Source organism: Pelodiscus sinensis, chromosome 6, assembly GCF_052426305.1.
Source record: "Pelodiscus sinensis isolate ZL-2025 chromosome 6, ASM5242630v1, whole genome shotgun sequence".
Taxonomy (NCBI): domain Eukaryota; kingdom Metazoa; phylum Chordata; order Testudines; family Trionychidae; genus Pelodiscus; species Pelodiscus sinensis.
In genome coordinates this window covers 87,321,820-87,339,433 of record NC_143057.1, presented here as the reverse complement: position 1 = coordinate 87,339,433, position 17,614 = coordinate 87,321,820, and the positions used below count along the sequence as shown (strand labels likewise).

Genomic DNA, 17,614 nt, shown 5'->3' with positions numbered 1-17,614 from the left:
GGGACCTTAATCTAGTTCTAACAAGATTGATGTCCCCACCCTTTGAACTGCTTGTGATGTGATGTGTTCACTATTGTATGTGTCTTTGAAGGTAGCCTTCCTAGTGGCTATTACCTTGGCTAGAGGGGTCTTGGAGCGCAAGTCCCTACATCCAAGCCACCATATTTCGTATTCTTTAAGAACAAAGTTCATCTGAGACCGCACCCAGTGTTCCTACTAAAGGTTGTTCCTCAATTCTATATCACCCAGGGCATCTTTTTATCTGTCTTTCACCCAAAGCCTCACCACAACTGGCTGATCAAAGGTCCTTTGAGAGGCCACATGGCAACATGTGAACCTCATGTGGCAAACATATGTCCGGGTCTGGTACTCAGTGTAGGGAAGCCCGTCCTGTCTCTGTCTCAGAAGATAGAGTTTATTGGGGCCCACATATACTCAATCTCTGCCATGGCATCATTGCCTCATGCCCAATTACTGAACATGAGCAAATTAATTCAGAGCCTGTTAGTGTTCCCAACCACCATGTCCAGAACCTGTCTTGGATTCCTGGGGCACCCATCAGCTTGTAATTATGTAATACAGTTTGCCAGCTGCACCTGAGGCCTCTTCAGATGTGGTTAGCCCATGGATTGCGTCATGTATCCGCACCTGCTATCACCTGGCAAAGGTTCCAGCTCCTTTGCTATGTGCTCATTCTACTCAGGTTCAGGCCTCCTCAACTGTGTTCCTTGCTCATGCCCCTGTCCAGGACATTTGTAGAGCAGCTACCTGGTCTCCTGTGCATATTGTATGTCTCATTACACAATTCAGCAACAAGAAAGAGATGCTGCTGCTTTTGGAAGAATAGTATTGCAGTCAGCAGATCAGTGAACCCCAACTTCTACACCATAGAGTGGTTTGGGAGTCACCTAGCTTGGAATGCACATCAGCAATCATTCAGAGAAAAAATAGTCACCTACCTTTTTGTAACTGTTCTTCAAAATGTGTTGCTCCTGTCCATTCCAAGACCCATCCACCTCCTCTCTGTTAGAGTAATTCTGGGAAGAAGGAACTGAAGGAGGGTAAAGTTAGCAGTGGACTATATATTCCACCATAAAAGTGCCACTCTAGACATCTCCACAGCTGACCTATGGGCACTTCTAGGGGAAAAACCTTCTGACAATTATGCACACAGTACACACATGCCTAACTTATAATGGACATGAGCAACACATCTCAAAGAACAATAGTTACGAAAGGTACATAACAGTTTTTTCAAGAGGTTAAGAACCTCCTACACCTGGAGGCAGTGGAAGAGGCTCCTCAGGACATGACAGGAAAGGGGTTCTATTCCCATTATTTCCTGATCCCAAAAGCAAAAGGGAGCCTCAGACCCATTTTGGGCCTGCAACGTCGCACAAGTCTTTCAGGAAATTGAAGTTACATATGTCTTCTGGCCACTTCCATCCTCTCGCTGGATCTGGGAGACTGACATGCTACCCTGGACTTGAAGGATAGTTATTTCCATATTTCCATATTTGAAGATCCCAGGCATTTCTTCTGCTTTATAGTGTATGGATGCATTTTCCAGCTCATGGTACTCCCCTTTGGCCTCTCATTGGCCCTCAAGGTCTTCATAAAATATGTGGCACCAGTGGCCACTTACCTGAGAGGTCAAGGGGTCCAGTTCTTCCCTTATCGTGACAATCGACTAATCAAGGGCAGGTCTTGGGAACAGTTGCAGAAAAGCATTGATCTGGTGCATTCTACCTGCCATGACCTGCACCTATGGGTAAACAAGAAAAAAATCACCTTATGGCCAGTCCAACAGATAGAGTTCATTGGGATAGCTCTGGACTGTGCATGCATTTTTAGGCCATATCAGACCTGATTTTTCATGTGAAGAACCACCGTTCACCACAGCTCACATCTGTCTGCAGTTGTTGGACCACATGGCTGCTTGAACATAATGTGGTCAGTCATTTCCAGCTCCAAGCTCTTGAAGTGTGGCTGGTATTGGGATTGACCATGTAGTCAAGGTGCCACATCATGTACTTTAGTCTCTGGAATGGTGAACCTAGACCAGTGTTGTAAATTCCCTTTGTAGCACCTGTCTCTGATGCTTCAGAGCTGGGCTGGTGAGCCTACCTGGGCAAACTCAGCATGCACAGACACTGGCTGAGAGGCTATCTGGTCCTCTATTTTAATATCAGGGAGCTCAAAGCAGTTCACCTGGTCTGCCAAGCTTTGTAGCTCACTTGAAGGGCAAAGTGCTGCAGGTCCTCACAGGGAATATTGCCCTGATATATTACATCAACAGACAGAATGGAACCAGGTCCTCAGCCCTTTGCCAAGAAGCTCTCTGTCTTTCAGACTTTTGTGTGCAGCATACCATTCATCTGGTAGCTGCGCACCTCCTCAGGACTGGAAGCAAGATTGCAGATTGCCTAAACAGAATCTTGTTGTCTTGCCACAAGTGGTCGCTCCATCCAGAGATGGTTAGTATGATCTTGAAGTGGGGGACTCCCCAAGTAGACCTGTTTGCATCCCTTCAGAACAGGAAATACTACATGTTCTGTTCACTTGGGGGATAGAATGAGGTTCCCTGTTAGATGCTCACCTGCTGTTCCCATGGTTGGAGACCCTGATATATGCCTTCCTGCAAGTGTCACTGATTCACAGGGTTCTCATGATCGAACAGGACAGGGTGAAAGATATTCTGGTTTGGCATGCTGCTGGTCCTTTTGGTAGCTGCCTCACTGCAGTTATCTCTTTGGCCAAACCTGCAGACCCAGGACCACAACCGTCTGTAGCCAAACCTGGCAGCGTTGCACTTGACAGCATGGATACTGCATGGCTGAATGTAGAAGATTAGGAATGCTCAACAGATCTTGTTGGGTAGCAGAAAGCAATTTACCTGGCCAAGTGGAAAAGGTTCAAGTGCTGGGCTTCAGAACCATATAATCAGGCCTTGCTGCTGGTAATCCTGGATTATTTTCTGGACCTCAAGCTCCAGGGCATTTTCCTGCCCTCAATTAGGGTCTCTCTGGCCGCCGTTTGAGCCTTCTCTCTGTTGCAAGGCAGGTCAATCTTTCCTTATGACATTATAGGCTAGTTTCTGAAAGGCCTGAAGCATCTCTACCCTCGCGTCCAGGTCTCTGTCTCTCCCTGGGATTTGAATATCTTGATGCGAAGGTTCATAGCCCCTCCTGCCTTTTGAGCATCTGGCTTCCTGCTCTCTTCTTCTCATTTAGAAGGTTGTCTGTCTGATTGAGGTAACATTGGTCCACAAGGTATCTGAGATCAGAGTGCTTACTTCAGAACCACCCTATATGTTTTTCAACAAGGATATGGTCCAGCTGCAGCCACACCCAGCATTCCTTTTGAAGGTAGTTTCCCAGTTTCATACCTGCCAAGACATTTGCTTACCTGTCTTTTCCCCAAAGCCGTGTAAATCGGAACAGAAGTGCAGGGGTGTCAGGAGGGCTCTCGCCTTCTACATGAACAGGACAAAGCCATTTCATAAGTCAATGCCACTGTTTGTTGTGGGGGCAGACAGGTTTAAAGGCTGTCCAGTGTCTGCTCAAAGTTACTTCTATGCACTGGCCAACGTGCCTCATTCAGCAATAGATCAGGTATTCTCAACTAGAATGCAAGCAGCATCAGCAGCCGTTCTGGCTCTGGTGCCAATCCTAGAGCTGTAATCTAGTTGTCTCTCCACATGTTTGTCTCGTTACGAACTTTCCCAGCAAGTTACCCAGGATGATGCTGGTTTCAGCAGAGCATTTCTTCACACTGTAAGATCATGAACTCTGAGCCTACCTCCTTCGACATTGCTTATGATTCATCTACAATGGAATCAACATGCAGTGGCTGATATACTGATGCATACATAGGTGGGGCACCACTGCCTAACCCCAGGGGTGGGCAATAATTTTCGCTGGAGGAGGCACTTAATGAATTTTGATACGTAGTCACAGGATGGCTCCATCCTGCCCCCACCCCTGAAAGGGACAGCACCTGGGGCAGAAGGGGCAGGGCTGGGGACTAGCCTTCCCCCAGAGTTGTCTGGGACCAGAGGCTTTGAATTGAAAACACAGCAAAGGGCTCGCGGCTCCTACCCCTGCCTCCACCACCACGTTGCCTAGAAGCCACTCGGAGGCTCATGACTCCAGCTCCTACCAGGATAGCACCATGACTAGGAACCACAAGCCATTTAAATAGGATTCTGTTGCTTGAGTCACCTCCTGGAAATTCGGTGGCTCAGACAGCAGGATATGAATAGAAAGCAGCCAGATGCAGTCCATAGGCTGGATCAAAGTGTTAGGTGGCCATATCCGACCCGCGGGCTGCATCTTGCCCAGCCTTGGCCTAACCTAAACTATGGATACAGCAAAGGCAAAAATCTCTAGCAACCATGCATGGGCACTCACCCACCCAGAAGTGGACATGAGCAATACATCTCAAAGAACACCAGTTATGAAAAGGTAAGCAACATTTTTTTTCTATTAGCTTTCTTCTGTGCAGCCTAGAGAAAACACTTTTCTTATACCTTTGAAAGAATTAATCTGCATTTAGTTCTGTCACAACATTTATCATCAGTTTACCTGTGTGAGATCTCATCTCTTACAAAGTGTTTTCCTAAAAACATTTGCGTAACTGAAGCCTGTCTTATCTGATATTTTGTTTAAGTACAGTAAAAATTTAAAATTTAGTATGTATATTTAAAGTAAACAGTCCAATATGGTATCAGTTTCCCCAGTCTCATGGCCATCTGAAGTCACACTGCAAATTATGGCCAGAAATACAGTTGTCTTAGAACTTCCATCTTTAGATGATTTAATCACATATAGGGGCTGATCAATGAGTGAAATCTGAACTTGGCAGAGTGGATGCTGAACAGAGTTAACTGAGCTAACTATTCAGATGACTATTTAGACAGCCATCACATGCTGCTCTCCTAGCATCTAGCAAAGAATTCATATTCAGCGACATCAAATGATATGAGATAGCTCAGAAAGGAACAAGGACTACAGTGTCATCTACATGTTTTCTGTTGTAAATTCCTTCAACCTACTCATGGGCCAACACTTTGAAAGAACACATGTCAGCAATAAGGTCAGCCCTCTTGTTTGAGATGAGAGAGGTCATTATCTGCTCATCCCAGTGTTGCTGGATTGTGTTTGAGTGTTGGAGAAAATCAAATGTCAGATTTTTTTTATTGTCCTTAATCTGTTGTTTCATGGTCTGTTACAGCTTTTGAAACAATGAACTAAATGTCATCTCATTCCTAACCATTAAAGCTTCCCAGGCAACATCAGAATTTAGAAGTCTTGTTAGTAGAAATTTCTTATCTGTTTTCCATTACAACACAGTGCGATCCTGAGGATATTAGACATATCTGCAGCCAAACAAGCCTTCACGATGAGTCACAATGTCCTCCTCCCAACATTGTGCCCAAATCCAAGACACATAAATGTAATTATTGAATACCTACCTTTCTTAGAACTTTAATGTTTGTAGAGCTAGCTGGGAGTCCTGAAGCTTAATCTTTAAAAGAAAAAAACAATATAGGAACTCAAAATCTGTTCCTGAGTTTTCCCTCAAAACAAAGATAAAAAAGGCCCAGATCAAAAATACACTGGGGACACATGTAATTACAAGGATTATGAACACATTGCAGTAGATGAGTACTGAAATCCTGTGTATTGACTAAAGAAGAAAGAGGAGGAACAGCAGCCTGGTCCAGTATACATATTTTCATAAAATACTAAAAAATGGAACTGTATAGTATCCACACTGATTGTTCAGAAGCCTTCCTCTATCCTTCCTGTATTTGTCTGATATGCTGATTGTGCTCATCTCTCACTATCATTTCACTACATATCCTGTGTCAGATGTGGTGGATTAGAATATCTATGCAGTTTCTCTTTTCAGAGAAGGTTATGTCTGCTGATCAGTTTTCTTCCCACATCTTTCATATGGGGGAAGCTGAATTGAGGTGTATTTTTTGTATATTTTTATTTGTGAATCTATTCAGGGTCAATCTCAAAAATCCAACTGGAAAGTTGCTTCTGTGTTTATATAGCACTTTCTAGTTTTTAGTAACTTAGGGGAAACTTTCTGGCCTAAAATTGGCATGAAAGTCCCATCAGCTCAGGACTTACTGTATAAACAGCTCCAGATTCTTCCAACCAATCAGTAAGAGAGGACCTGACTCACATACTGACACTGATGATAAGCAGAGAAAGGGTATGTCTACACTACAAAGTTAATTCGAACTAGCAGAGCGCTTAGTTCAAACTAGGTAAACCTCATTCTACGAGGACTAAGCCTAGTTCGAATTTACTAGTTCGAATTAAGGGGTGTGTAGCCCCTTAATTCGAACTAGTGGGAGGCTAGCCCTCCCCAGCTTTCCCTGGTGGCCACTCTGGCCAACACCAGGGAAACTCGTATGCCCCCCTCCCGGCCCCGGACCCCTTAAAGGGGCACGGGCTGGCTACGGTGCCCGTGCCAGGTGCAAGCCTGCCAGCACCCAGCTAGCAGACCCTGCACCTGGCACGACTCCAGCCAGCCACCCGATGCGCCCCAGCCCTCCCCCTCTTCCCGGGACCAGGCTGGCGGCTCCCGGGAGCTTGCCCGGGACCGCAAGAGGTGGGCACCCGCCTGGTCTAGTGCGGACATCGTGGACCTTGTCCACGACCTCCGCACTAGGCACAGGAAAGTGACCGTCTAGGGCAGGAGAGCTGCCAGCCTGGCCACAAAGGAACAGGTGTGCATGAAAATCAAGGTGATCCACTGAGACCCCTGACCCTGAGCCCTGAGCTTACAATGGCCGTACTGGGTCAGACCAAAGGTCCATCTAGCCCAGTAGCCTGTCTGCCGACAGCAGCCAACCCTAGGGACCCTGGAGGGGATGGACCAAAGACAGTGACCAAGCCATTTGTCTCGTGCCATCCCTCTCCAGCCTTCCACAAACTTTGGGCAGGGACACCACTCCTACCCTCTGGCTAATACCACTCCATGGACCCAACCTCCATCACTTTATCTCACTTCTCTTTAAACTCTGCTCTAGTTCTAGCCTTCACAGCCTCCTGCAGCAAGGAGTTCCACAGGTTGACTCTTTGCTTTGTGAAGAACAACTTTCTGTTACTAGTTTGAAGCCTGCTACCCATTCCTTTCCTTTGGTGTCCTCTAGTCCTGCTATTATGGGAACTAATGAAGAACTTTTCTTGATGCACCCTCTCCACCCCACTCATGCTTTTAGAGACCTCTATCCTATCCCCCCTCAGTCTCCTCTTTTCTAAACTGAAAAGTCCCAGTCTCTTTTGCCTCTCTTCATATGGGACCTGTTCCAAACCTCTGATCATTTTAGTCACCCTCCCCTCTCCCACTCTCTCTCTTCCCCTCTCCCACCTCCTTTTCCCAGTCTCCCCGAGTTTTGTTCAATAAAGAGAGATTCTATTTTTGAACACAATTGTCCTTTATTTTGTACATCAGGAAGGGGGGCTAGGGAGGGGTAAGGGGAAGGAGGTGAGGGAGGAATGGGGTACGAGCCCCCGATGGGGAGGACTGGGCTGGCTCTGCGGGCTTCTGGGGGTAGGACCTCTTCTGCAGTCCCCCAATTGCCCCCTCTCCCCAGATGGCAGCCTGCGGCAAGTGCAGCCGGTCTGATGGCCGAGTGGTGTGATGTGCCCAGTGTGGGTACTCCGGGCAATCCAAGCCAGGGCTGCTTTGCAAGCGGGGCACCCCTGAGAACTGTCTGTCCGGGGTGGGGGTCGGGTCCCTTTAAGCACAGCCCTCGGCTAGCCTGAGGCAGCAGCTCCATGCTCTAAGTCCTCATCTGATGCCCTGCTGGCACTGCTTCCGGCCATCCTTAACCCCGGTTCAGGGTCCACTTAATGTGGACATGCTAGTTCGAATTAGCAAAAAGCTAATTCGAACTAGTTTTTTAGTCTGGATCTGTTAGTTCGAATTAGCTTAGTTCGAATTAACTAATTCGAACTAAGGGTATGTCTACACTACGCACTAGCGGGGTAATGTATGGATACCGAAGGTGCAAATGAAGCCCGGGATTTGAATTTCTCGGGCTTTATTTGCATAAGCCGGCCGGCGCCATTTTTAAATGCCGGCTTGTTCGAACCCCGTGCCGCGCGGCTACGCGCGGCACGGGCTAGATAGTTCGGACTAGCAAGCTATTCTGAACTATCTGTACGCCTCGTGGAATGGCGCCGGCCGGCTTATGCAAATAAAGCCCGGGAAATCAAATCCCGGGCTTCATTTGCACGTTCGGTATGCATACATACGGTTCGCACTAGCGGGGTAGTGTAGACATACCCTAAGTTAGTTCGAATTAGCGCTGTAGTGTAGACATACCCAACTGGATGGGCTTATTTGTGACTATTCCATGTTAATTCATTGGAACCCATATCTCTGTTCCCAGTGAGTAACTAATGAGTGTTCTTTATAAATCCAAGAATACTAAGGCAGGACAGTAGAAGACTTTCTGAAGACCCACTCTTTCCTTCTTCAGTCCTGCAGCCTCCTCTTAATCTTGGGCCTTCACATGGGTCTGGGAGCTCAAGGGAAGTGAAATCTTTCTCTGGCAGTGGTTCTGTGAAGCAGTTGCTGGAATTGTTTTGCTTCCATGGCTTATAAATTATGGGTTACACACCCCTTTTACTTTTCTCAGAAGTTTCATTGAGTAATCAGATAAGTATATTTATAATAGGCATAGGATGTCCATTTTGCTTCCTAATTTCCCTAGAAAAGTCCGTCACGCTGGCAGTGTTCTCTCTAATTTTTTCCATCCATATACAGAATAAATTTTGTAATGTTCACTGTGGCATGTTTGGATATGCACCACCAGTAGAAACACGTGCTGCTGACTGTGGGCACCCTGCTAATCACCTGGGTAGTACTTAAATCTCTCCTGGGTGACCACCCAAGCACTCAGTTTACAGGGAACACTGCACACTTGTGCTTCCTGCTGAGCAGTCCATAGCCAGGGCACTCCTTCAGCAACTAGTCAAGGGGGAGAGTCAACCCACCCACTAATCTGGGCTTTGACCCAGGGACTTTCCTTTATAGTTCCTTTCCTGTGCCAGGGTCTCAAGCCTGTAATTTCTGGCAGCCTGTCTGGCTCCTCCAGACTCTGTTAGCACTTGCCTTTCCCCAGGGGCTGGTCTCTCAATAGCTATCTAGGAAGCCAAGTCTTCTCCTGAGGACTCCCTGCAGCTGACCCCTTCCCCTGCCGCTCTGGTCTGCAGCTTCCTTTTATATGGGCCGGCTGGTCCCTAGTTGGCTGGTCTAGCTATTGCCCTAATTGATGTCAGCTACTGTCCTAATTGGCTGTTTCCCCTGCTTTGACTGCTGCTGCTCAACCTCTCTAGGCTGGTTTGAACCCTCTCCCAGCCAGTGCATGGCAGGCATGCTGTCACAGTGCATCTAAACACTTAACTATTCCGATTAGTTCTTACTAGATTGATAAAAGATTGATACATCAGACCTCATTCTTCAGTTATATACCTAATGAAACATTGAAAATGAAGGCCTACTTTTCGCTATACATTTCTGCTTTGGTCTTTAATGGTTGCAGACCAGAGTTGTAAATAGATCATTACAGCCATGACAACATGCATTTCAGCTTTAAAATTTCTGAAAGAGTAGGGTTTATTTTGTTTGGGTGTTTTACTCTTTTTAATACTTACGATAGTAATGAGTTTCAGGAAAAAGATTTTTCCAGGTTAATGACTAACTAGATTAAACCTCAGGCCCTCTACACCTCCAGCTAGAGATACAATTCCAGAAAATTCCCTCCCTAATGGTCAGTATTTCTTTTCCTAACTCAAGAGAAGGTGAATATGTTAGTAGAAATGCATCCTGTATAGAAGTATTCAGACTCTAACTGGAAGGTGTTCCCAAGTTTCCTGCATAAGAGTATCATTCTAGTAAATGAAACTTTCTCAGTGGTAATAAAAGGTCTATATATTGAAAGATGCCAAATGCTGATACAGTTTTCAAGTATCATCAGCATTCAGAAGTTTTGGTTAATAGGCATGAAATACTACATCTTCGTATAACATGAATCCTTGAGAATCTTTTCATTCCTTAAATACGTTATTGAATACAAGGCGCCTGAATGTTTATTATAGGGTTGGGTTTTTTTAGTTACATTTAAGAAAATGAGGATTCTGCAGTCTTAAAAGTGTATGTAGATGCTATATGTGAAAGCTATTTAGAACTTAATCAAAATAGATTGTTCTATCCTAATTTGTTTGCTGACCACTAGAGGACAGCACTGCTTTTGTATCTGAATGCATTAAAGTGCAGAATATATTCAGCATTTTTATTTGAAAAAACAAACAGTGACCTCTGAGTCAATTGTTTAAACAGAAAGTGTTTAACATTTACAAAAGTAACCAAACAAGATAGTATATTTCTTTTGGTTTACTTTGTGTAAAGCCAGCTATTTTCTGTGATGAAATACACTTTTGCAAATGGAAATATATGGTGTCTTTTTAAAAATAAAAAGTACATAACCCTCAAACACCATGTTAAATGTCTGATTCCCTCAGAACAGAAGAGTACAAAGAACAGAACAGGTGTGAAAACAAGATACTTAGTGCATGTTGATGGTGATAGCATGTTGATCCAACTTCTTAACCAATGCATGTTTTGAAAAGCAGTTTTGGGTTCTCGGGCATTATATGCTGCTGATAGATATTCAAAGGAGAAGTTTAAAAGTGCATGCAGCACCTTCACTGACCATTATATGGACTAGCCATAGTAATTAGGAAATAGTCTTACAGGCTCATTTGCACATCTGACTTTCACCGGGGTACAGTAAAATTACTGAGTAGCAGTTGAGGCCAGATTATTGAAATCTATTTTTGGCAGAAAACGTAGCATGATAAAAATGCTACAGTACATAGCTGGTCATAATTTATTAATAAATAAAAAGGTTTTCATTTACCCCGTCCCCAAAAATTGTTTAATATGTTAAATGCAATTATATTATAATAGAATAAATACCTGTATGTTGAAAAATTTAGGGCACTTTTAAATTCAATTAAGTTGTTTTTTCACGATAGCATGAGACACAATCTGAAAAGGGAAACACTGATATCAAAATTATTATAAAACTATTTCTGTGGTGTAAATGCTCTTTAATCTAGGGTGTGGGTTTTTTTTGTTTTTTGTGTTTTGTTTTTTGTGGGTTTTTTTTTTTTTTTTTTTTTTTTTGCTTTTAATAACTTAATTGATGCCAGGTAAGTATTTTGTTAGATTAACATCATTAGTTTTAAAAATAAAAAAAAAGTTCCACTTTTTTCTTGTGAATGTGTTGCTATTTTCAGTATGTTTGAGATTACAAGCTTTGGTCACCCTATGTGTCAGAAACATATAGGCATATTCTGTTTAATCTGTCCTCAATATATCTTTATTAAAGTATTAAAGTTTCTATAACCGCTAAAATGTGTAAATATCCAGTATTTTATCATTTTTGAGATCTTTAGGTAATTGCAAAGTTAAACTTGTATATAAATACAATGTTAACTGAAGTAAATAAAAACTTTACTGAAATTACAAGATTGTGTATTTATTCTTGGTAACACGTTGGAAAATAGTGCTTCATAGTTACTAACTCTAGTATTTGGAAGTAGAAGACTAATTCATACCATTATTTCTTTCATGCATTCATTGTGCAACTTCATTACATATTTGTCAACTTCAGACTAATTATTTTTGTACAGCTCGAGCAGGGCATTGCATCTTGTGATCGTCTTTCTTACTAATAGGATTCTGTCTGCTTCAGCAGGCAGGAATTGAAGGCTTCATGTACAGGATAGAAAAAAAAGTTTTAGTTTGAGTGGTCCATTGTCACTGCTTCTGATAACCAGCAAAAAGAAACAGGAGAAAACGGAACTTAGAATAGAACTGACACCAGGAAAACTGCCCATGAGAAGAGAAAGTATATCTTAGTACTATTGAATTAACTGTGGCAAATCTTGTATTGTTATTCAGAAGCAGAACATTTGTTTGTTCCGCTAGAAATTAACTCGTTGTTTCACATAAATATTAAGAGCAAGTAATGAGAGTAAATTACCATTTTTACAATGTATCTGGTAAATAAATGTTTCTGTAATCTTTAAGTACTTGGACCTTGAATTTGTCATTTTTTGTTGACAAAAACTACTTTTCAGTTTTTATGTAGAGTTGTTACCATTTAAAAAGTCAACATTTGCAAATGTTACCACACTGTTCATTGTGCCTAAAATACTCATTTTTCTCTCTTATTAGAAATAGTAAAGAACTGCATTTCACATATCACTATAGACAAATGGTGGTTTAAGTGAAAAATAGTGATCAGTATGTATATGCTTTTTCAAAAATACTTTTCGAAAGATTAAATAAGTTTAAACTGACACAAAAAGTTAGTGACTGGGCTTATTTGACTTACCTTTTTTTAACTTGCTGAGAGGTTGTTTTTTAACATGCATAACTTCCTCTTTTGCCTACCAAAGCTTCAGTCCTTTTTCTAAAAGGAAAAGGAATACCCATAGCCCAGTATATGCAAATAATTCTACAAATGACACACCACTATTATCCTTGTGCTGTAAGGAGAAATATTCTGACAGGCAAACTTTCATTTTCATGTTTCCAGAGTGCTTGATACAAACAGTGATGAGAAGGGAATAAATTAAAAATGAAAAATACCTAAAAATGAAAAATATTAAAAATAATATGGAAACCATGTTAAACGTACTGTTTAACTATATAAAACAAGTATCATAGATACCATGGTTTTGTAAGTAGTTGTAAACGAGTTTTTTTTCTTTAATGGCAAATGTACTCATTTGTTGTGTTTATTTTTCTGTGTGCATTGGTGTGCTATTTTCTGTCCACATCAAGCCCATTCTAATGGCTGTTAAAATTCCACACCTAGTGAAGTCCCATTGAAAATCTTTTCTGCTTCTACAGGCAACTACCATTTAGAAATTAAACCTGAGATACACAACAGTGTAGTTTTCCACAAATTATTTTGAAGCCATACTGAAGTGTTATGTCATAATAAATGGAATAGATTCCTGCATTATGTTAGGGAACCCTGGTAGAAAAAGTAGGGATATCGCGAGACAAAAACAGCATCCCATAAAGAGTAAACATACTACACATAAGTGATTTATTTTACCACTGAAAATATTGAATGGTTTTTTGATAGTTAAAAATCTAGTTAAATCACACTTTTGTTAAAATCATAGTTGATTGCATGTCTTATGTGTTAAACATTTGATAAGACTTCTTTTTATCCTAAAAATCAGATAGTCTTTGAATAATCCTACTATAACTACGCTTTAAAATATCTGAATAATTGTACAGAGTGGTCTTTCTGATCATTAATCTTGTATCTGAACATCAGCTGCCTTATTTTGCAACTGAGTTTAGTTTCAGAATGGTATATGCCTTTTGAATATCTATTTCTACTCTAGCTTATTTTGCAATGTAATGATCTTGTGGATATTTAGGGAACAGATTTTGTTTTCCACAGCCCAAAACAGTTTTGCAATTTAACTAGCTCTTTCTTTAATAGTGAAATAAGTCAAATGATTTTCTATTAGACTTCTGCTTTCAATAAGCATTTCCAAATTGGTGTCCAATAGAACAGACATATAATAAATATTGTAATTGAATGCAGACTAACAGATTATGTAAAATAGCATATATTTAGATTCTGCAACAAATACACATTCATGTTTGCCTTAGAGAATTTTTATTCACAATGTTTATCCCCTACCAAGAGTTTTACATAGCACATGTAGAACTGTCTGAACAAAACTGACTTCTGTTGAAGCTTTGGGCTCCATTTACTTTATCATAACATTGACTTTATATCACTTTCAGTTTTTAATAGAAAAGGGGTAAAAAGAGCCAGCCTTGGGGCTATGGAACACTGCAGGAACTCCAACTACAGAGCTTTTTATGTGTGCATTCAGACATAATCTGCTTCTGTGTGTAGTCCCAAGACACAAGTGCTAAGTAAATAAAGAGACTAATAAGACTATTGTTTACATAATTATCACCCTGTCAAAATCAACTTAAGAAATACCAAAAATTACACTGAAGCAAATAGCAAGATGGTGGATAAAACTATGTATTTAATTTTTAAGGTGGTAGTTGTGTAGTTTGGAAAAAGCAAGATTTTACTATTAGAGGAAGAATGGTTAAAATGCTTCTATACGCTGGACAAAAGAGAGATATTGACCTGTAATAGGAAACTTTTGAGAAATGATTGTGTCCTAAATTAGTGTAATGTGTTTTGAGATTTTGATGTGCTTTAAAATAATTTTTTAAAAATTACATCTCATTTAAAAAGAATCTACTTCCTGATTAAGTAGCTAATATTTTAATTAAGTCTGAAGTGAAGTTTTTTGAGTATCTCCTGATAAACTCCCTCTTTTATGTTGATGGTAATTAAAGAGCTCCCTAAGGACCCCAGTAGGCGCTTTGCAAGACCCACGCTAATTGTCAGACATGAGACACTGACCAGTTGGTTTGCTCTTGAATAGCTGACAGCGTGCTGTCAGCCCAGCAGTTTTATTTTTATGTATTGTGAGCTGTTGTCAGGGCTAACTGGGTCCTATTGTGGCTGAAGATGTTGCGCAAATTGAGGCAGATGGCTCTGATTCAGACACGTGTCATTCAGAAAGGGGAAAGGGGATTGGCCCTGCAAAGTGGGGTCACAGTAGGTCACAGACCTGCTCTACACTTGTTAGTGTTTTCAAAAGCACATGTGCAGCAACTTTGTTGTTCTCAACTAACACACATGCACACACAGTGTGGTGCGCGACTTGTGGGAAATGGAAAACTAGGCTGTTGCCATCCTCATCCTTCCTGTCTCTGGGGCCTGGCTGTGCATGCAGAATAAATTAACAGGATTGACAGAAGTTCATTGTGCCTAAAATGGCTTTTCAGTCAATTGCAGTGTTTAAAAGGCCAGTTTTGCTTTTAATTCCATGTAATTAGTGTGTTCTTCATGTCTTGGAATTTAATAATGGAGCATTAGATCTCCTTTTTTTTTTTTAAACAGTATTTAGTCAATAGAAAAGTGTGTCAGATGTTCTGGAGATAAATTAAGGGAGAAAGAGCTGATGTTTCAGAAAGATTTGTTTGTTATATAACATTATTTCATATCATATAGGGTATTAAGTTTGAGTGATTTAAGTTAATTCATCACTTGATATGCTGATTAAACATTTTCAAAAAGCTGCATTTTAACCAGTTAGAAAATGCATAACATCATCAGTATCATTTTTATGATTAGATTTAATTATTTTGGTATAAAATACTGACAATTATTCTTTAACTATGAGCATGATTGGGGCTTTTAAATTATTGGTGCACAGTGGAATACTTTCTTTCCATTGAAGGTACAGTGTGTTAATACACAAAACTAGAGTCTAAAAAATAATTTTCCTTTAAAGGGACTTTCTTGTCCATAATACTAAACAAAGAATCTTGCATTAAAGAATCTTTGTGTCCTTATTAAATAATACAAATTCAAATAAAGCTGTTTGCGCAGCAGTGAACAATTCCTTTTTTTGAGGAATGTGTAGGGGAATTTCAAGTGGTCTCCCTGTACTGAATTACATTTAAAAAGTTTGAAATTTAAACTCATTTAACACTACCAGATTTTGGGTTTATATGAATGCATTCATGATTTTTTTTCCTTCCTCCAGGTTTGCAGCTAAAACTGTACACAGTGGGTCATTGATGCTAGTTACAGTGGAGCTGAAGGAAGGCTCTACAGCACAGCTCATCATAAACACTGAGAAAATGGTGATTGGTTCTATTCTACTGCGGGAGCTGAAGCCTGTCCTGTCCCAGGGGTAACCTGCTTACATCTGGACTTCAGAATCTGGCACACAACAAAAGTGCCTGGCATCCACTACTGCTGCCTTTCATTTATAATAATAGCCCTTCCATCTGGCAGTGGGGGAAGAATACACTCTTGACATTCTTGTCTTCTGCTTTAGAATGCTAGTGTGTATCTGTCATGTATGCAAGGTTTTTTTTCTTTTCTGCTTGTTAACCAAAGAACATGTATTTTACTGTCATTTATCTATACTCTTTAAAGTATTTCCCAGTTGTTCTATCCTGGTACTTCCTCTCTCTTTCCTCCTCCTCTCCTCAACTTTTTCCTGCTATAAAACAGCTATTTGATCATAAAATTTGGAGAAAATCAGCTAGAAAAGAGAGACTCCAACAGAATATAAGGTACAAATTACAGGATGGATTTGTTGTATGAGATGTGCAAAAGGGCAATAGACTTATTAGAGTACATTATTGTCTAAGCTTGCATATTTGTTGTTAGTAATTTTCAGCTACTGCCAAATTGTCAAATATTTCCAAATGTTAAGATTCCAGTAAAATAATGTTATGAATGGACTCTCTTTGCTTTTGTTTTCGTAGGGAATTGACTCTATATTATTAGTGATACATAAATCCTACCCATTTTGAAGTAAATACCGTGTGAGGTTGCTTAAAGCCTGACCTTTTGGGGTGGGGGGACAGATAATTGGGCAGGGAGATTGGGATGGGATTGGGAAGGGAGAAATTCGTCTCCTTAATCAGCAAGGTAGACTGCTGTGCAGCCCTCAGCCCACCATGCCCACCAGACTTCTACCTATGATCAGGAATATAATGTCTCAGCACCTTTGTGTTCTTGGTACATAACATACTAGGTTTGTATCATTGTGGACCAGTGGTCTTAAATCAGCTCATCCCTAACATGGCTTCTAGCAGCAGTTTATCTGGATCCACTGCAAAGAATATTTCCACAATATACAGAGGGTCAGCAATCAATTCTGCACTGTAGTGACTTCCTACTGTAAAAAATCAGTGCTTTTTGCGGAAATACTATGCTGCTCCCGTTCGGGCAAAAGTCCTTTTGCGCAAAAGGGCCAGTGTAGACAGCTCAGCTTTGTTTTCCGCAAAAAAGCCCCGATAGCGAAAATGGCGATCAGGGCTTTTTTGCGGAAAAGCGCGTCTAGACTGGCACGGACGCTTTTCCGCAAAATTTGCTTTTGCAGAAAAGTGTCCATGCCAATCTAGATGCTCTTTTAAGAAAATGCTTTTAATGGAAAACTTTTCCGTTAAAAGCATTTCCGGAAAATCATACTAATCTAGATGTAGCCGAAGTGTTTCGGGGAATCATATGTCAGGGATCACTGTCTGATTTGAAAGCACCTCTGCCACCCTTTGAGCCTTTCCACTATGAATGGGTACCAAGCACTTCAACCTTTGGTACCCATAGTGCTTTGGCTATGTTGACTCCACAGTACTGACAGACTTGTCAGGCTTCCAAGGAAATGTCTAGGGGAGAGAGATCCCTGATATCAAAATCCAGCAGCCATGCAGGCAAAGGTAGTTGAATGTCCTTGAAGCTGAGGCGCTCATTAAAACAGTCTTCTACTCAGGCTAGGTCAAAACTAGCTGCTGAACCTTAAATCTCAATGATGCTGTCAAAATCAACCCGTCAGCGGAAGGCGATCTTGGTGATGTTGACTCCAGAGACTTAATGTAATAGCAAGAAACTTATTATGCATCTTGGTACTGGTCCTGTTGACTGTGCAGG

At 41.2% G+C, this 17,614-nt stretch overlaps 1 protein-coding gene across 1 annotated transcript in view; it reads left to right on the top strand.

Annotated features, from left to right (window-relative positions):
• The window catches only part of AP3B1 (adaptor related protein complex 3 subunit beta 1), a 322,060-nt gene extending 305,635 nt beyond the window's left edge, over nucleotides 1-16,425 (top strand). Inside the window, exon 27 of the mRNA XM_006119130.5 lies at nucleotides 15,717-16,425. Coding sequence (XP_006119192.1) covers nucleotides 15,717-15,870 — 154 coding nt within the window. The 3' untranslated portion in view covers nucleotides 15,871-16,425. The remainder of the gene's footprint in view (nucleotides 1-15,716) is intronic.
• Nucleotides 16,426-17,614: the final 1,189 nt, after the last annotated feature.